Genomic DNA, 16931 nt, shown 5'->3' with positions numbered 1-16931 from the left:
TTTTCCTTTCCTGTGAGACCATATATTTTCTGCAGCTATCTGGTATCACTCTAGTTAGGCTGGTAACTCAAAGTTGTCTGCATTGTGCTATCAATTCAGAGTTTAGTGTTGAGGGCCCATGAGAGAAAGCTATGTGAAATACAGCTTTTTTGACCATTCCTAAGATTTCTAGCATTTCATCTAGGCAAACTCACTATTTCATACACTATTGTATGAAATAGTGCATACAGTAATAGTGCAATGCTGTAAGTAGTTGTATGCAGTGTATAATTCATATGTTTCCCTTGTGAAAATTCTGTTTTCGTCCAGCCAGAACTATGCATTTCTTGAGTAATTTAGAAGCAGAATGTCTAAGAATAGATGTGATAGTCTCTTCACTGTAATTGAGAAAAGACTATTACAAGTCTGAGTTTAGGCCTTCACAGTGCTAGTATTTGCCTTTCTGATAAATACTAAAACATGCAGTTTTGTTATCATTATCAGAGATTTTCTTCAGATCTTTCAGGACAAAGTTCTTTTTTTAGCACTATTCTTGAGCTTGCAAGTAGTTTGACACTTTCTATGTAAAACCAGTACAATCTTCTGAAGGTGACAAATGAGTGATATTAATGAGCTCTCTTTTTAAACTATTAATGACTTCCTATAGAAAAGAATTACACTTAACTGCAATCCCAGGTTGCTTATGTTTGAAACTAAAGGTTATCAACTTGTCATTACAGCTGTTTGCTGTTTACTTTTAGTCTCCTGCTACTCTGGTACAGGGGAACCCTAGCATGAACATTCCTCATCTGCCAAAATGTATGTATCTTGTTCAGACAAGATCCTTTTCTTTAAATTGGATTATGTAATAAGAATTCATGGCTGAGTGTTAAAAAAAGAGATCTCAATTCTGTTTATTGTGTGATATGTATAAAGAAGAAAAACCTCCTCCCTGCCAGTGGTTTGGTGGGATAGCAGAGAGAGGCTTTCTTAGCCAAAGATTGGGATAAGTAAATAGTTTCCATTTGTACGTGTACATACAGATATTATCTTGGAAGACTTGAAAGACATTGACAGGAGACACATGATGGAATGACGTTTTTCTTTTGCCTGAGCTATGTGGAAAAACTTGTGTTGCTGCTCTGCTACACAAATAAATCCCTATCTCAAAACCGAAGTAGCTTAGAAGCACAGAAATGACTCAGAACAACCCATCAGTGACACCCAGTCACATTTATCAGTAAATATAATTCACACATCTCAAAATAACAGAAAATCAATTATTTTCAGTGGTGGAGGACTGCCTCTAATTAAAAGATACTAGGTATAATTTAAAGGGATGCTGTCCCATAAAACAGCTTGGGCCTCTCTCCCTGTCATGCGTGCGAATTCAGAATCATTGAATGGTGCAGCTACACCAGTGCAAGTAAAATAACAGTTGTACTGTATTGTATGTAAATCTTAAGCTGAATAGATTTTTAATTCCCATTAGTTGGGAAGCAGAGTAATTTTGTGACTTCAGTGAGGTTACTCTGAATTTATGCTAATGTAGTAAAGAGGCCCTTGGTCTCTTATCTTCCCTGAAGTATTCTGTGCAGCATTTTGGCATTGCTCAGGAATTAACAGAAATGTCAATCATGCTTTAGAAGAGCCTAAAAATACTTTCTAGTCAAACAGATTGTCACAGAAATACTGAAAATGTAAAAGGCCACACAATTCTGGTTTCTATACTTAGCTGCATGGCCATGCTCATACATGAGGAGTCTTGTCTTGAAAAGTGACACATCAATTGAAACAAAAAATTAATATAATATAATATAGTATATTGTCCTTGAGATTATAATAATATTCTTTAACACTGAGAAAATGAGGATGTAAATTGAAAATTTTTCTGTAAGTGATTAGTAAGTTTGAGTATCTTTGATGTCAGTGACCAAAGCTGAACCTGTGTCAAAGCTGGGTATTGTCTGCTTGAACGTCTATGCAGTCTACTTAGAACACATTTAAGGAGGACATAAATGTATACTACAAGGATGAGGGGAAATGCCTTTAAACTGTCAGAGGACAGATTTAAATTAGACATTAGAAAGAAATTCTTTACTATGAGGGTGGTGAGGCCTTGGCACAGGTTGCCCAGAGATGCTGTGGCTGCTACATCCCTGGCAGTGGTCAAGGATGGGGTTTTGAGCAACTCGATCTAGTGGAAGGTGTCCCTGTCCATGGCAGGGGGGTTGGAACTGGATGAGCTTTAAGGTCCATTCTAATCCAAACCATTCTATGATTCTGTGATTATCTCTCATTGTGGAAAACTTGAGATTTCTTGTATACTTCGGCTGTCACCATCAGCGAGCCATTTCATTGCCTTACTTTCTACTGAAGTATAATATTCTGCCATGAAATGATACAAATATTTTCTTGTGTACACTTTAAAATATAAATTATGGGTTAAAATGGCCACTTTGTTAGCAAAATTTCTGTTTGAAAAAGGATTTAATGTTTCTGGCTCTGGTTCTGTAGATATGGTAGTGGATAATTTCCTAATTAACTTTACATAATTGGATGTGAATTAGTCTCTTTAAAATTGCTTCAATTGTTTCACAGATTGTTTAATGTTTGCTTGTGTCCCTTCTTTTGCTTGCGTATCAATGGAACCACACAGCTTGGTGTCATCGGCAAACTTGCTGAGGGCGCACTCAATCCCACTGTCCATGTCACCGACAAAGATGTTAAACAAGACCGGTCCCAACACCGATCCCTGAGGGACACCACTCGTTACTGGTCTCCAGATGGACATTGACTCATTGACCACAACTCTTTGTGTGCGGCCGTCCAGCCAGTTCTTTATCCACCGAGTGGTCCATCCATAAAATTGACGTCTCTCCAATTTAGAGACAAGGATGTCGTGTGGGACAGTGTCAAACGCTTTGCACAAGTCCAGGTAGATGATGTCAACTACTCTGCCCCTGTCCATCAGTTCCATAGCCCCATCATAGAAGGCCACCAAATTGGTCAGGCAGGATTTCCCCTTAGTGAAGCCATGCTGGGTGTTACCAAGCACCTTGTTGTTTTTCATGTGCCTTAGCATGCCTTCCAGGAGAATGTGCTCCAAGATTTTGTCAGGCACACAGGGTCCTTGACACGCTTGTGAGGCGGGCTGATGCCAACCTTAAGAATTTCAGCCAAGCCAAGTGCAAGTCCTGCACCTGGGTCGGAGCAATCCCAGGCACAGCTACAGGCTGGGCAAAGAAGAGATTCAGAGCAGCCCTGCAGAGAAGGACTTGGGGGTGCTGGTCGATGAGAAAATGAACATGAGCCGGCTTCAGTGTGCGCTCGCAGCCCAGAAAGCCAACCGTACCCTGGGCTGCATCAAAAGGAGCGTGACCAGCAGGTCGAAGGAGGTGATCCTGCCCCTCTACTCTGCTCTTGTGAGACCTCACCTGGAGTATTGTGTGCAGTTCTGGTGTCCTCAACATAAAAAGGACATGGAACTGCTGGAACAAGTCCAGAGGAGGCCACGAGGATGATCAGGGGACTGGAGCACCTCCCATATGAAGACAGGCTGAGAAAGTTGGGGCTGTTCATCCTGGAGAAGAGAAGGCTGCGTGGGGACCTCATAGCAGCCTTCCAGTATCTGAAGGGGGCCTATAGGGATGCTGGGGAGGGACTCTTCATTAGGGACTGTAATGATAGGACAACAGGCTTAAACTTAAACAGGGGAAGTTCAGGTTGGATATAAGGAGGAAGTTCTTTACTGTGAGGATGGTGAAGCACTGAATGGGTTGTCCAGGGAAGTTGCCCAGCTCCATCCCTGGCAGTGTTCAAGGCCAGGTTGGACAGAGCCTTGGCTGACATGGTTTAGTGTCAGGTGTCCCTGCCCATGGCAGTGGAGTTGGAACTTGATGGTCTTAAGGTCCTTTCCAACCCTAACTATTCTATGATTCTCTGTGAATTATTAAACTCTTCCTGCTACGCACCTGGTACATGCTAAGCTCTTCAGCCGCTCTGCATGCTTAGCCTAAATTCACAAAGGAAATACAATGTTTAAATTTCTGCTTTATGTCTCTTTTCTTCAATGACACTTGAAGTTCTCTTATCTATTTTTATTGCCAGAAGTCAAGCGACTCTCTGAGTGTTCTTACAGCTCCATGTCTACAGAACCACAGACCAGTCGAAAGGCACTGCCAGGGACACTGGGCCTCAGATCTGGCATGTCATCTTGTGTTAAGAATTTAATAGGGAATGTCCTGGATAGTAGCAATATTTTTAGTCCTTGTATGGGGAACCACCTGCAGGACTCCTCACTGCAGTCGGCCGGGAACCAGCATTCCCTCATTGTTCTGCTTTGGGAAAAGGCTGCAGAGGGGGAGCTTTCTGCAACTGCTCTTGAATCTTTGGGGCTGCGTGTATCCTTGCTCATTATACACATCCTCCCATCGCCTTTTCTCCTGACATGGCATGGCAGTGCTCAGCAGCCTACAGGGCACCCCAGATCCCCCCGTGATCCTCTTCTACCCCTGTCCTCTGCCAGTGATGGCCTGTGTAGAGACTTGCCCCGCTGCAGGACAGGTGTCCTGCCGCAGTGGGAAGTGTGCTCTGGGAACATCCTTGCTCTGTTCCTGGCATCCTGGGCAGGTATTCATCAAAATGGTGGGGCCTGGTCTGCTGTACAAGGTTTGCTGTTTGCCTGTTGGTATTAATGTGCTGCTTATTTAAGCTTTATTGAGGCAGAGTTTGAGCTGCATACCCTTGGAGCAAATTAGATTAACCAGACACTGACACCTGCGAACACTTGGACTAGTGTATAGTACTTGTGCTTCAGCCGCATTAAAACTGATGAAGTAAGCTTGTGAACCTGTACACCTAATGTCTTGATTTGCAGTCACTACTATCTTCATTCTGTGTGAATAATTAGCCTTTAGAGTTTGCAGCATACATCCCCAGGCCATTTTCTCGATATTTATGCAATTAGTTTAATGAACTTTGCTAAGGAACTGCTATGTGATTAACAGTCATTACCTTCTCGCATTGCCAATTTCACAGATCACCTAGAGATTTCATGTTCCGCAATCAAGTCTTCTTATTCACCGAGTCAAGCCAAAGCATTTCTGTGGCGAACTCGCCCAGTTAAGGAACAATAAAGGCTTTCCGGTGGTGGTTGTACGCTGGGGCCAGTCCGCTGTCGCTCTCCGGCCCTGTCAGCAACCGCGGAACCGGGTTTGCCCCGGGAGCTGCTCAGCGGGTTACCCGGGGTCGCTACCAGCCCGTTAACCTCCCATGTGGGCCGGGTTAAACGCCCGAACACTGAGGGCGGGAATACGCCGTGTCCGAGCCGCACCGAGCTCTCGGAGCGCCCTGCGCTGTGCGGCTCGCCCTCGAGGCTCCTGCCGCGGGAAGAAGCGGGGCTCTCCCGGCTGCGGGACGCGGGGCCCGCTCCCCGCTGCCATCCTCGGCAACGGGCGGGAGCCCAACCGGGCCGGCCCTCAGGGGTCAGGCTGCAAACACGCGTTCCCGGGGGCAGGACGAGGGGCTCGGCGCTGGCACGACCGCGGCGCGGGGCGGGTGAGCCCTCCGCCCGCGTGTGCCGGCGGTGCGGCTGCGGCCGAGCCCAGCCCCAGCCGCTCGGCGGTAACCGCCCGGGGCCGGACTGCAGCGGGAGCTCGGCTCGCCGCCTCCCCCGCCCCCCGCCCTCCCCTCCCCTCCCCCGGCGGAGCGAACCACTGCGGCTCGCCGAGGAGGTGAGGCACCTGTCACTCGCCGGCAGCGGCGGCGGGCGGCCCCGCGGCGGGCGGCGGCGGCGGCTCGGGGCGCGTCCCGCGGCGGGGGGGGCGCGGCGGCCGCGGCGTGGCGGTGGGGAGGGCGGCGGGCGGGAGCGCGGCTGCGGCGGGGCGCGGCGTCTCTCCTCCCCCGCGCTGCTGCCGCGGGTGTGCGCGCGGAGCCGCGTCGGTGCCCCAGCCGCCGCCGCCGCCGCCGCCGTTGCCTGCAATGGCGTTGTGGCGCCGCGGAGCTGGGTGCCTGCTGTCAGGCGGCCGGCGGCAGCAGCGGCCGTTCCCCACAGAGGCGCCGAGCCGCCGCGGGCCGGAGGAGGAGCGCGGTCAGCGCTGAGGCGGGGAGGCTGTGGGAGCCCGCCGCGGCTCTCGGCTGGGTAAGGCGGCGTGCGCGCTCGGCGGGAGCGGCGCCGGGCTCGGCGGGGAGGCAGCCCTGCCTGTCACCGGGCTTTTGTTTGCCGGGGCCCGGCCGCGCGGGGGCGATAGGCGCCTGCCCGGGCTCTGCCCCACCGCAAGGTGCTGCCGGCCGGGGCCCTGCGGCTCCAGCCCCGCGGCGCGGAGCAGCCGCCGCCCGCGCTCGGGGGAAGTTTATCGCTTCCTGCGCGGCGGGCAGGAGCGGCAGCTGCTGCCGCGTGGCCTCGTCCCTTGCCCGCGGCCATCGGCGCCCCTCGCTCGGGAAAGGGCTGCGGGACGGGCCGCGGAGGTGCGCGAGGCGGGCGCGCTTCTCCCGCCGCGGCGGCGTCCCCTGCGCCGGGGCAAGCACCGCGTGTAGCGGGGCCCGAAATGAGGCGTCCCCGGGGCGGCGGCGCCCGGGGGGGAGGCACGGGCGGGAAGGGAGAGGGGTTCAGATCTCGCTGAGACCCGCGCTGCCCCTCCCGGAGCCGCGGAGCTCCGGCACGGCGGCCCGGGGTCCGACCCAGCGGCCGGCTCCGCTTCTGCCGCCCCTCCTTAGGCACCCCAGGCTCCTCCAGGTGCTAAAACCGCTGCCAGTGCCAAGGGGCAACTTTATCTAACGGAATTTCGCTTCCTTTACCGTGTCAACCGGGGGTGTTAACTTTGGGTGCAGTGTTTCTTATTCCCCTCGAGCTGCTGTTTGATTTGCCTTTTCTAGATGTATCCTGTTTGGTGGTATTTCTGGTGGTTCATCCGAGGGAGCAGGGGTTGTCTTGCAGTGCCTGCGTTTCTCTTGTCACATTGCCTTTCCTTTGCATGCATGTTTGTGGCATCGTGGTAGTTTGTGAAGGGTAAGATGCGATAAACCGTACTTGCACTATAGAATATTATACATTGCAAGTTTTGCAACAGTCGGTTTGAGAAAGTTTGTAATGACAAGTTTTCATGTGTCTGTGCAGTGTTAGGTTATATTTATTTTTATTTTTTTTTCTATTATAAATGTGTCAAATAATGGTAAATGGAAACAATGGTTAGACTTTGAGATGCACGAGTACCTGACATGATTCAGAAAACCCTCCCTTCTGTTGCAGGTTAAATCCGCTGTTGTTCTTGAGAATCCTTGGTTGTGCTGCCTGGTCAGAACTGACCACATGTGTTTAGATCTTTACCTCCAGATCTTCTGTCAATTGTGGACCTGCTGAAGGCAGTGCCCCCTGAGAGCACTCCTCAGGCAGAATCAGAGCTGAGAGACCACTGAGAGCAGTACCACGGAAACTATGTAAGCTGGTTTTGCACTCCTGGAGTAATCATGATGAAAACGGAGTCTTCAGGGGAAAGATCAACCCTCCGAAGTGCCTCTCCTCATAGGAACGCTTACAGAACTGAGTTCCAGGCGCTGAAAAGTACCTTTGACAAACCGAAATCAGATGGAGAACAGAAAGCGAAAGAGGAAGGAGAGGCCTCACAGAGCAGGGGAAGGAAATATGGCTCAAATGTCAATAGGATTAAGAACTTATTTATGCAGATGGGCATGGAGCCCACTGAAAGTGCTGGGGTTACCCCTAAAACCAGAGGAAAGGGTGGTCCTCCATCACCTCAAAGACGAATTAGGCCCAAAGAATTTGTAGAAAAAGCTGATGGTTCAATTGTAAAGTTGGAATCCTCTGTCTCAGAAAGGATAAGTAGGTTTGATACGATCCACGATGGTCCTTCCTATTCCAAGTTTACTGAAACTCGGAAGATGTTTGAGCGAAACGCTCATGAAACTGGACATTCCAATCGCTACTCTCCAAAGAAAGATAAAGTTGTTTCCAATGAGCTTCCAGATGAGTGGTGCAGTGCCAAGTCTCACAGGGGCAGCACCGATTCACTGGACAGCCTTAGCCCAAGGACAGAGACAGTCTCTCCAACCGTGAGTCAGCTCAGTGCAGTTTTTGAGAACACTGACTCACACAACGTGATCGTTGTAGAGAAGCCGGAGAACAACGAAGAGTACTCTGTAACTGGTCACTATCCACTCAACCTCTCTTCCACTGTGGCAAATATCTCCTCCCCGGTTGCAAACCTTGAGGGCTTCAGTCCTTTGAAAGATGCCAGCACGTGGTCTCCCCCAGCCAAACAGGGTACAGGCGGGATGTCTGCTGAGAACTCTCAGCAGAATAGCATGTCTTCAGCACTGAGACAGAAGACTTCCACAGGCACTTCAGCAGGTTCAAAAACAAGCGAAGAGATAAAGAAGGGTACAGAGGCAAGTGCTGATGCTGTTGAGAGCTCTGGAGCAAGTCAACAAGAACTGGTCAGCGTGCTTGACAGTGAAAGATCTATAGACAGCTGTGCTAGGAGCAAGTCAAAAACAGAGGCAGAAGTTTTGTTGCAACAAAAGGAGCAGTTGGAACACGCAGAGGGTGCCTTGAATAGATCCGAAGCTTCAGAACTACCAAGAAATGTAGCTTCAGGTGGTGATTTTGCCACAGATGCAGTTTCAGATGCTACCGAGTCCCATTATGATGAGGCAAGTGAAAAAGAAGTGCATGAAGATGTGAATAATTTTCAGAGTTCCCACGTGTACATGCACTCTGACTATAGTGTGTACCGGGTACGATCGAGATACAACTCTGATTGGGGAGAGACAGGTACAGAACAGGATGACCAGGATGACAGTGATGAAAATAACTGTTATGAACCTGATATGGAATATTCTGAAATTAATGGATTGCCAGATGAAGATGAAATCCCAGCCAACAGGAAGATACAGTTTAGCCGTGCTCCAATTAAGGTAAAGTTTCCTTTCTTTTTCTGCAGTTGAGTACATTTTTGAATGCCACTTTATTTGAAGTACATCTTGACAGCTGATCTAGGCTCTGAAAAGATTGCAGAGGATCTTTTGATGTGTGTTTTTGTTACAGTCAGCAAGCATAATCTTAAACGAAGTAAGGAACCTGAGCTCTTATGAGCTTGTGTCGTTTCCTAGACTGCTTGATGGCTGACTAAGCCAGCAGAAATTGAGAATGACAGCTGGGTTTGTGAAATTGGACAATTTTAACATGCATGTTTTGACTTAGGTGACTGAACTGTAACCACATGGTGGAATGTGGAAGTGGGTATCTGGTGGCCTTTGTGCTGTTTGGTTTTTCCATTTGAAATAACAGCTTCTGTAGATCAGGTGGCTTTTCTTCAGCTCTCATGAGATGTTCTTTAAAGTCCCTGCGTTTAAACACCGTGTCATGAAATACAGTGTGATCCTGTCTCACTAGTAGAGGGCTGTTAATATTCTGTGTCTGAATTAGTATCATCCTTTATACTAGCATAGTCACTTTTTTAAAGCTTTCAAACATTAATATATGTATATTTAATATATCTCAGTGCTACAGAAAGACAGAAGCCAGTTGATTGAAATACCTAATGAAGGTTGGGTTTCTCATAGGATTTTTACTGGTTTGGTTTCAAGTACATTCAAATTGCAGCTAAGAATGTTTTTTCAAGTAATTTCAGTTCAGGAAGGAATAGCTACTGATGTTTTGTTGTACCAGCGTTTCATTGCTGAGTTTCAGGGTTATGTATAAAAGTGTTTTACTTCCAAGCTGGTTTTAGTGCATGTGGTCTCAAATGGACCATTGAGAAGATAGTAATTTTTCCAGAAATGGCTTTTGAAACAGCCATATGTGATGGAGTACTTGAAATCTAAACATTTTAAAATTAAAAATATGTCATTGAAATTAACTTTATTTTCATTGTGGAAGTTTAGCAACTTGAAGTAATGTGATTTACAAAATGTGCATTTACACCACCTGTATTTTAAGTTAGGGAAATATGTCTATTTCTATTAGGAAATTCTCATCTGAATAGAGCAACCAGGTTTTCACATCTGTTTATTGAGGGCTGGAGGGAGGGGAATGGCCTTGTGTTCTTCATGCTTTGAAAACACTATTTTTTACGCTGAAACAAAATATTCCAAGCTAAGAAAATGGGCTTCTTAAATTTTGTTTTGTTAGTATTTTATTCAGGCTTGCATCATGCAATAAAAATTCTGTTTGTGCTCCCTCTAGATTATTCCCATAATGGGGGAAACTAGCTGGTATTCTCTGGGTTTGGCTTGAGTATTTTTTGAGACAAAGTAGAGAAAACTTCTATTACAAAGGATTATAGAAGTTTGCGTCCCCCTCCTCTGCCTTCTCCCTCAGGCTGTACTGACAAGATGATGTTCTCTCTTCTGAAAGATCTACCAGTTATGTGCAGAGGTTTGTTGTATTTTTTACGGTTCCGACAGATAAGAATCCTGAAAGTGACTCCACTGATTTTATTCTTGAGAGGGCTGGATTTTTCTGCTGTTTCTATTTTGAAAGAGCTAACAGTGACATCCTTACTTCAGTATACTGCTGTCATCTGTCTGAATCATGCTGTCATGCCAAGTGCTATAACAGTATTCTGTCAATTATTAGTTATACAATTTTTCTTTTCTTCTTAAGTTTTTCATGCTATGTTCATTTCAGATTATGTATTATCAAGTAATAATAACAGTCCATCAGGAAAATGCTCTAAAAGTCGTTTGTGTAAATAGTGAAAGAGTACATTTGTCATGGTTTTAAGCATAAAGCACTCTTAACAAGCTTACCCAAAGTGAAAGAATTGTTGCTTTAATTATTTTAGTATCTTTATTGTACATAGTAAGAAAACAGAATAAAAGCCACATTGTGAGAGAACAGTGTAGGAGGGGTTGGGAGGCTTGAGAGATCCCCTGCTTTTGTCCCCGGTGCCTCCAATGTACACAATCTGTTAGTTGTGTGGGGAAACAGAAGTGGGACCGTGTGGAAGGAAGGCTTGCACTGGGAGGAAGAAGTGCAGCAAAAGGTGTGCAAAGTGAAAAGCTACTTCTGGAGCCTCCCTCCCTTTCCTCCACAGCATTCTGTAGTTCCCTCAGCAGTGCCAAGCAGTGTAGGCCCGAGCAGGCTGCCACTGGCATCAGGTCACTGCCCGGCTATGCTGCTGTGGGCAGGGACCCGGAAGGAGAATCCCCCAGTGGGTCCCTGGCAGCTTGTGAGTCAATCTGCTCCTGTGTTCCCTCTGGGACAGCACAGCCAGTTTGGCATGCCGCTGGGAGGTCATCAACCAGCTCTGGCAAGCAGTTTGTGCCCGGCAGATTGGTATCAGTGAGCAGTGCAGGGGGCAAGGGGGACTTGTGTTTTGTCCCCTCAGGCAGGGCTAGCGGGTGAACTTACCCAGTCGCTCCCTCTACTCATCTCTTACACAGGGATGACGCTTGCTAGGTGAATAGGCTGCAACTATTTAAACATTTTCCTGTTTCAGGTAATTTTGTGTGTTAGCGGGCAAAAGGTGGTTTCATTAATACATTCCTAACGTCATCTCATGCGTACTATGACAAGGAGAGAGGAAAATACAGAGCAATGTAGGAGTGTTCTCTCTACTATTGAAAAGTGATTCGTCTTTGTTAAAAAGAAGCAGTTTGTATTTCATGACTCTGCTAGATAGTGCTGCAGAAAGTCCAACCCAAACTCTAGATGTTTAGTGCTGATTTTATGGTATCATACATCCATTCTCTTCCTACAGGTGAGCTCTGAGATAATGGACAAAATTGGCATTTGAATGTGTAACCTGTGAGATGAGTGGGTAGTTATTGCCACAGAGTTGTTTCTTGAAGGTCTTAACAGGTTTCACTAAACACCTTTGAGCTATTTTTCCAGGGGATTTTTCAGGTAGGCATGTAAGGAGTAAACAAAAAGAGTGCTGGGACTGAAGAGCAAAGAGGTTGCAGTTACCACCAAGGGTGATCCTTTCTGTCCCTTAGGGGAAGTACTGTGGACTATGAGAAGTAATAAAGTATAGGCAAACAGATAAATAAATAAAATTTTACTCATCAGGCTGATAAAGATTGAATTCTACTCATCTCCCAAGCAGGAAAAAGACCCAATTATTGAGAAACTTACTATAGGGAGAAAGGCTCAAGTCAACAAATGCTGAAATTATATTCTGTTACAGTCTGTAATATCACCATCACAGATCCATGCTCCATGGGCCATTTACTCTGTTCTGGGATTATGGGCTCTGTTTGCTGATCGCATCTCTGTTGAAAATCCCTTTAGGAGTAGGTGGCTGCTCAGGGGCCACTGCAGGCTTGGAGAGTTTTGAGGTATTTGGAGTGTGGCATAGCTGATGTGAGCACTTGTGCGTGTTTGGGAAGATTAAGTCAGTTTGGCAGTATTCAATAAAACATAGCCAAAAGGGCCCAAGAGTTGGTGCTGTTAGTGACAGTGGGCATGAGTGCTTTGCTGAACAAGGCATGTGCACGTTGATAGAACAGTTGATATGAGGTTGTATAGAGGCCTTCATCAGCACCAGCCTGTTAAGAGTGCTTCTGCTCAGGGGTAGAACTGAAGAAGTGAAAAATGTGATGAGCAAAAAAAAATGCCCTACTTTTGCCAGGGTTTCTTTTCTACAAAGAAAAAAAGCAGACAAAAAGAAGCAGAAACTCTGTTGTTTATTAGCCTTTTGTTGAGTTTTGCAGGGTTTCCCAAGGGTTGGGTTCTATGCTGCTTCCCAAACATTGTGGGCTAATTGGACAAGGTTTGCTAGTAGTGCAGAATTCATTCATGCATGGCTTTCTACACTCTAGCAAATGGAAATTTATTGATTGTTCAAATCACAGTCCTTTTTGAGCTCTGCTTCCTCTATCCTGGGTAGATTTGGGATGGAGGAGTAATGTTCACCTGTTCTCTCTCCAAATCCATAATGTCTGGTATCCTGAGAGCTGGTGGCTGTGTCTGTGCTTAGTGCCCTATTTCTGGCACCTGGTACACAGGTTAAACCATTTAAAGCTGTTAGCAGTTTTGCCTCCTGCTGAGCCTCCTTTTGCGACCTTCTGCTCTGCTGGCTTGGCTGTACCTTGCTGAGGGGTTGGGTATGAGATAGACTGTATGACAGCAGGTGATGTCTGGTGCAGTGAGGGGTTTTAGCCCAAGCTGCTGCTGCAGTTTTCAGGGTTCCATAACGCTTCCTTAGGGTGCCGTGCCGGTGAAGGGACCTGTCTGCAGGCCTCTGAGTTTTGGGGTAGGTGGGAGAAAGGGTAACAGGAATGGAGGGGATAGAGCAAATGGCTCTTCCGTGCTTCGGCCAACTCTGTACAACGGGATTATGGTCACCAGTGCCTGTGCCTCGTATGTTCTTCCTGTCTTTTGTCACGCAGGATGACTGAATCTTACACTCTAAGACACCTCAGTTTTCCTAATCATATTTTGTTCAGATGGTCTTCAGGAATTGAAATTTGCTCTTCGCTCTCTCTTTAATAAAGAGAGTCTTTGAAGAGGTTTTACAAGGAGTGGTGTGACTGTAGTTTAGTGTAAAATAGGAATGGCATTTGTATTTAATGGTTATTTTGAAATATCTTATGAACTACATGGTGATTATTTTAAATAAAAAATCAGTTCAAGGAGCAAGTCTTTATTTTAGTTATTCCTCATTTCTCTCACTAAAATGTACTCAGGAATGTAAATAGTGGCAAAAAAAGAATCTGAAACGATCTTGACACTGTAATTACTTTGGAAATTTCACTCTAAAAATATTATTCTTTGTCAGCTAAGTATCAAAATAAAGTATGCTGGAAACATTTGCAAGTTTTAGTGCTGCAAAAGAAAGTATTTCTTTGCCTGATTCAATATTTAGTATGGTATTTACCTGTTTTTAAAAGGTTGGCGAACTATTTTGCATCGCAGAAGTCATAAGTGAAGGTTATCCATCTGCAAGCACTGTACAGTTCCTGGCTCCAAACTTGCCACCAGTTCTAATTGTGTTTTACTTAAGTGAATATGGAGTTGTATTTAGATGAGCTCCAGATCTCCCTTTCAACCTCAGTGGCCCATGAATCTGTAAATAAAGTAGTCCCAGAGGGTGTTAGGACACTTGCTGAAGGCAGATGTGGCAGACAGGACTTGCAGAAAGATCCTAAGGATTTAAAGTGATTACAGAATATGAAAAAATCATCCACTTTTGAATGGTCAATTAAGAAACCTTACAGTTAAAGAAAGATGTGTAGCTTCCTTCTGAAGCATTTGCCTTTATTTAAGTGTCTGAGCTTTGTTTACAACGTTAGGAGTGGACGGTAGTTTTGGCTAAAGCATCAAGGCATTGAGTAGGCTTAGGCTCTGTCTCCTGTAGTGTTGCATAAATTACTAAACCTTTGTGCTGATACTTGCATTCTGTAAAATGGGCAGCAAATTGGTAATTAATTCTATTAATCTTGACTTGTGAAGCAGTTTGACATACTGAGCTATTGCTTGGCTAGCTTGAAATGTGTGTACTACATAAAATGTCCTTATACTTTTTTTGGTTGTTGTGACATATAGGAAATTCTGCAGACTTAAGCAGTAATAAAATGTGTTGTACTGCAAGGATTGTGATGCTAACTTTGATTATTTGTAAAAAATAACAATGTAAAACCAGATTCTTTGTTCTGGTGGCAGGATATATAGAGCGTTTCTGGAAACTGGTCTTTTATTTCAGTTACATTTATAGCATCACAGAATCAACTAGATTCGAAAAGACCTTAAAGATTTATCAAGTCCAGCCGTTTCCCCAGGACTGACAACTCCACCACTAAACCATGTTTGTAATGAAATATCTTCTTATGAAAGGCAGCACATTTTATATATATTCGTCAGGGAAATATTAAAGAGTGAAAAACTGGATGCCCTCAAAGAACAGCAAGGAAGAAGGCATGAAGTATTCCAGAGCAAGTTGCTGTTTTCATTATTAAAAGGTCAGTACATTCTACGTGGTTATCTTGTACATGAAGTGTATTACTGGGTTGGAATTGTGTACCTTCACTGGATGAGTCTTTCATACACTGTAATTTCAGGTGCAAAGAGTTTTCTTGTATTAAGTATATGTGGAATTATTGGAATATAGTAGCTGGAATAAAGTTATTTGCCTGATGCAGTATGCTGTGAAGACTTTTGTGTAGGTCATCATTTCACTACTAATTCTAAGGACTAGTTTTTCCTGGATGCAATATTCACACGCTGTTACTGAGCTAAAAAGAAATAATGTTGCTTTAAACTGGGTTTTATGAGTATTGAGGACATTCTGGAAGAGCTGTCTGTAGAAACTGAGTTTGGATTGAATAATTGGCATCAGAGGTTTATGCGGTTTAGGTTGAACAGGGTTTCCAGTTGAGGGTTTTCAATTTCAAAAATGTAGGCTGAGAAAGTGTAGAGAAATGATTTGAAATCAGCCAAACCAAAAAGCAAACAGAGGTAACAGTGGGGCTCTTGGAACCTCTTTGATTCAGAATTAGAAAAAGTGCGTAGGATATGCGTCCCAAGAAAAAGCAGAGTACAGAAGCAGAATAACTGCAGACCTAATCAGAAGAAAAGGTGTCCAAAGTGAGTATCAAAAGGCAGCCAAGAACTCGCAAGGAGTGGCAAAAGGGGTTGTACATAAAATTAAAGACTGTCATAGAGTTCTGAAGTCTTAAGTGTGAATAAGGTGTTGCCAGAAGTCAAGCTGAGTTTGACCTTGTAAAGGAAAATAATCCCAAGTAGTAAAAATCCATTTATCTGTTTAAAATGAAATGAGAAAGGAAGCTGGGCGTTATGCAGTCATCATGAGGTTTTGATCGGAGCTATTGTCCGCAGTTTATGTTAACATTTTGCCTTCATTTTTGTTGCAGTTGGTCTTGTTGAACATGGAATCAAGAATAAGAGCTAAATACATGTATACAGATGGAAACTCTTACAGTGAAATTCTTAAAGTGAAATGAAAATGAAACCTAGAAGTCCCTAGTTGTCAGGTTTATAAGGGCTGGGTGAAAGAAGTTGTATTTTGGAAAGTCTTGTAGCCAACATTTCGAAACAAACGGAAGACTATCAAAATATAGATGGTATTCAACTGCAGAAGAGCACGTGCCGTAGCTATTTTTTAGTAAGTAGAGGAAAGGTGGTTCTGGCAGCTTGAAACTCATTAATCTCTATTTTTCTATAGTGAAGCCGCAAAACAAAACTTTGAAAGGAATCCAAGGCAGGGGGGCAAATGGAAAAGTGGAGTACATGTAAACGGATTTGTGAGAGGTAGCTTATGTCAGACTGAATTAGTGTCTGCCTTTAGTAAGATAGAAGACCTTGTTAAAAATTTTAGTAGTTCTGCTTCAGAAAGTTGGAGCACACTAATGACACTTCTGACGGAAAGTGGGAAAGCCTTATCATTGCATGGGATTACAGGAAATACGGGTGACTGGGAGGACTTGAGCATTGGGGATGGATTTATGAGCTAAGGAGTTCCACGGTAAACTAGTGACTCATTTGTAGGGGACGGCAGCTAAGGAGAAAGCTGCTCTGTGACTTGCTTGCATCGAATGATAGCAGTAACCCATGGTGTGTTGCAGCTGTGAGGAAGCAAAATGGCATTCTAGATATATGAAGCAAAATGTTGTGGTAGCAGTAGGAAATTGTGAGTGTCATTTTATAACTTGCTAAGGAGACTTCATCTGGAACATGTCTGGTGGATTCTGCTTAAGGCGAGTGAGTTTGGAGGAAAAGCTGTAGCAACTTGCTGCTCTTATTTGTCTTTTTCTTGGTTAATTCTATCGTAAAATAGGGAGCTTAAGAAATGTATCTTGCTCACTGAAAGCCTGAAAAAGAGCACAGTTGCATCTCTGCTATATTCATAAAGAAAAAGTCCCTGGAGGCAAAGGGGCAACTTTCCACTTTTAAAGTGAAATTGAGCATTTTCTGACTAAGATGAAATAATTGTAATAGCAGGCACTCTTTTCTTGTGTTCTTGAGATAG

At 45.0% G+C, this 16931-nt stretch overlaps 1 protein-coding gene across 4 annotated transcripts in view; it reads left to right on the top strand.

The window, feature by feature from the left end:
- Window positions 1-16931, top strand: part of PPP1R9A (protein phosphatase 1 regulatory subunit 9A) — a 154632-nt gene that overhangs the window by 6225 nt on the left and 131476 nt on the right. For 2 of the 4 annotated variants that reach the window (XM_065666347.1, XM_065666344.1), the window contains exons 1-2: window positions 5937-6121; window positions 7229-8913. In XM_065666347.1, coding sequence (XP_065522419.1) covers window positions 7447-8913 — 1467 coding nt within the window. In that variant the 5' untranslated portion in view covers window positions 5937-6121; window positions 7229-7446. Of the gene's footprint in view, window positions 1-5936; window positions 6122-6290; window positions 6448-7228; window positions 8914-16931 lie in introns of those variants that run through there. The other 2 variants (XM_065666345.1, XM_065666346.1) reach the window with 2 other exon arrangements.

Source organism: Lathamus discolor, chromosome 2, assembly GCF_037157495.1.
Source record: "Lathamus discolor isolate bLatDis1 chromosome 2, bLatDis1.hap1, whole genome shotgun sequence".
Lineage (NCBI taxonomy): Eukaryota > Metazoa > Chordata > Aves > Psittaciformes > Psittacidae > Lathamus > Lathamus discolor.
This window is presented reverse-complemented; position numbering and strand designations above follow the sequence as displayed.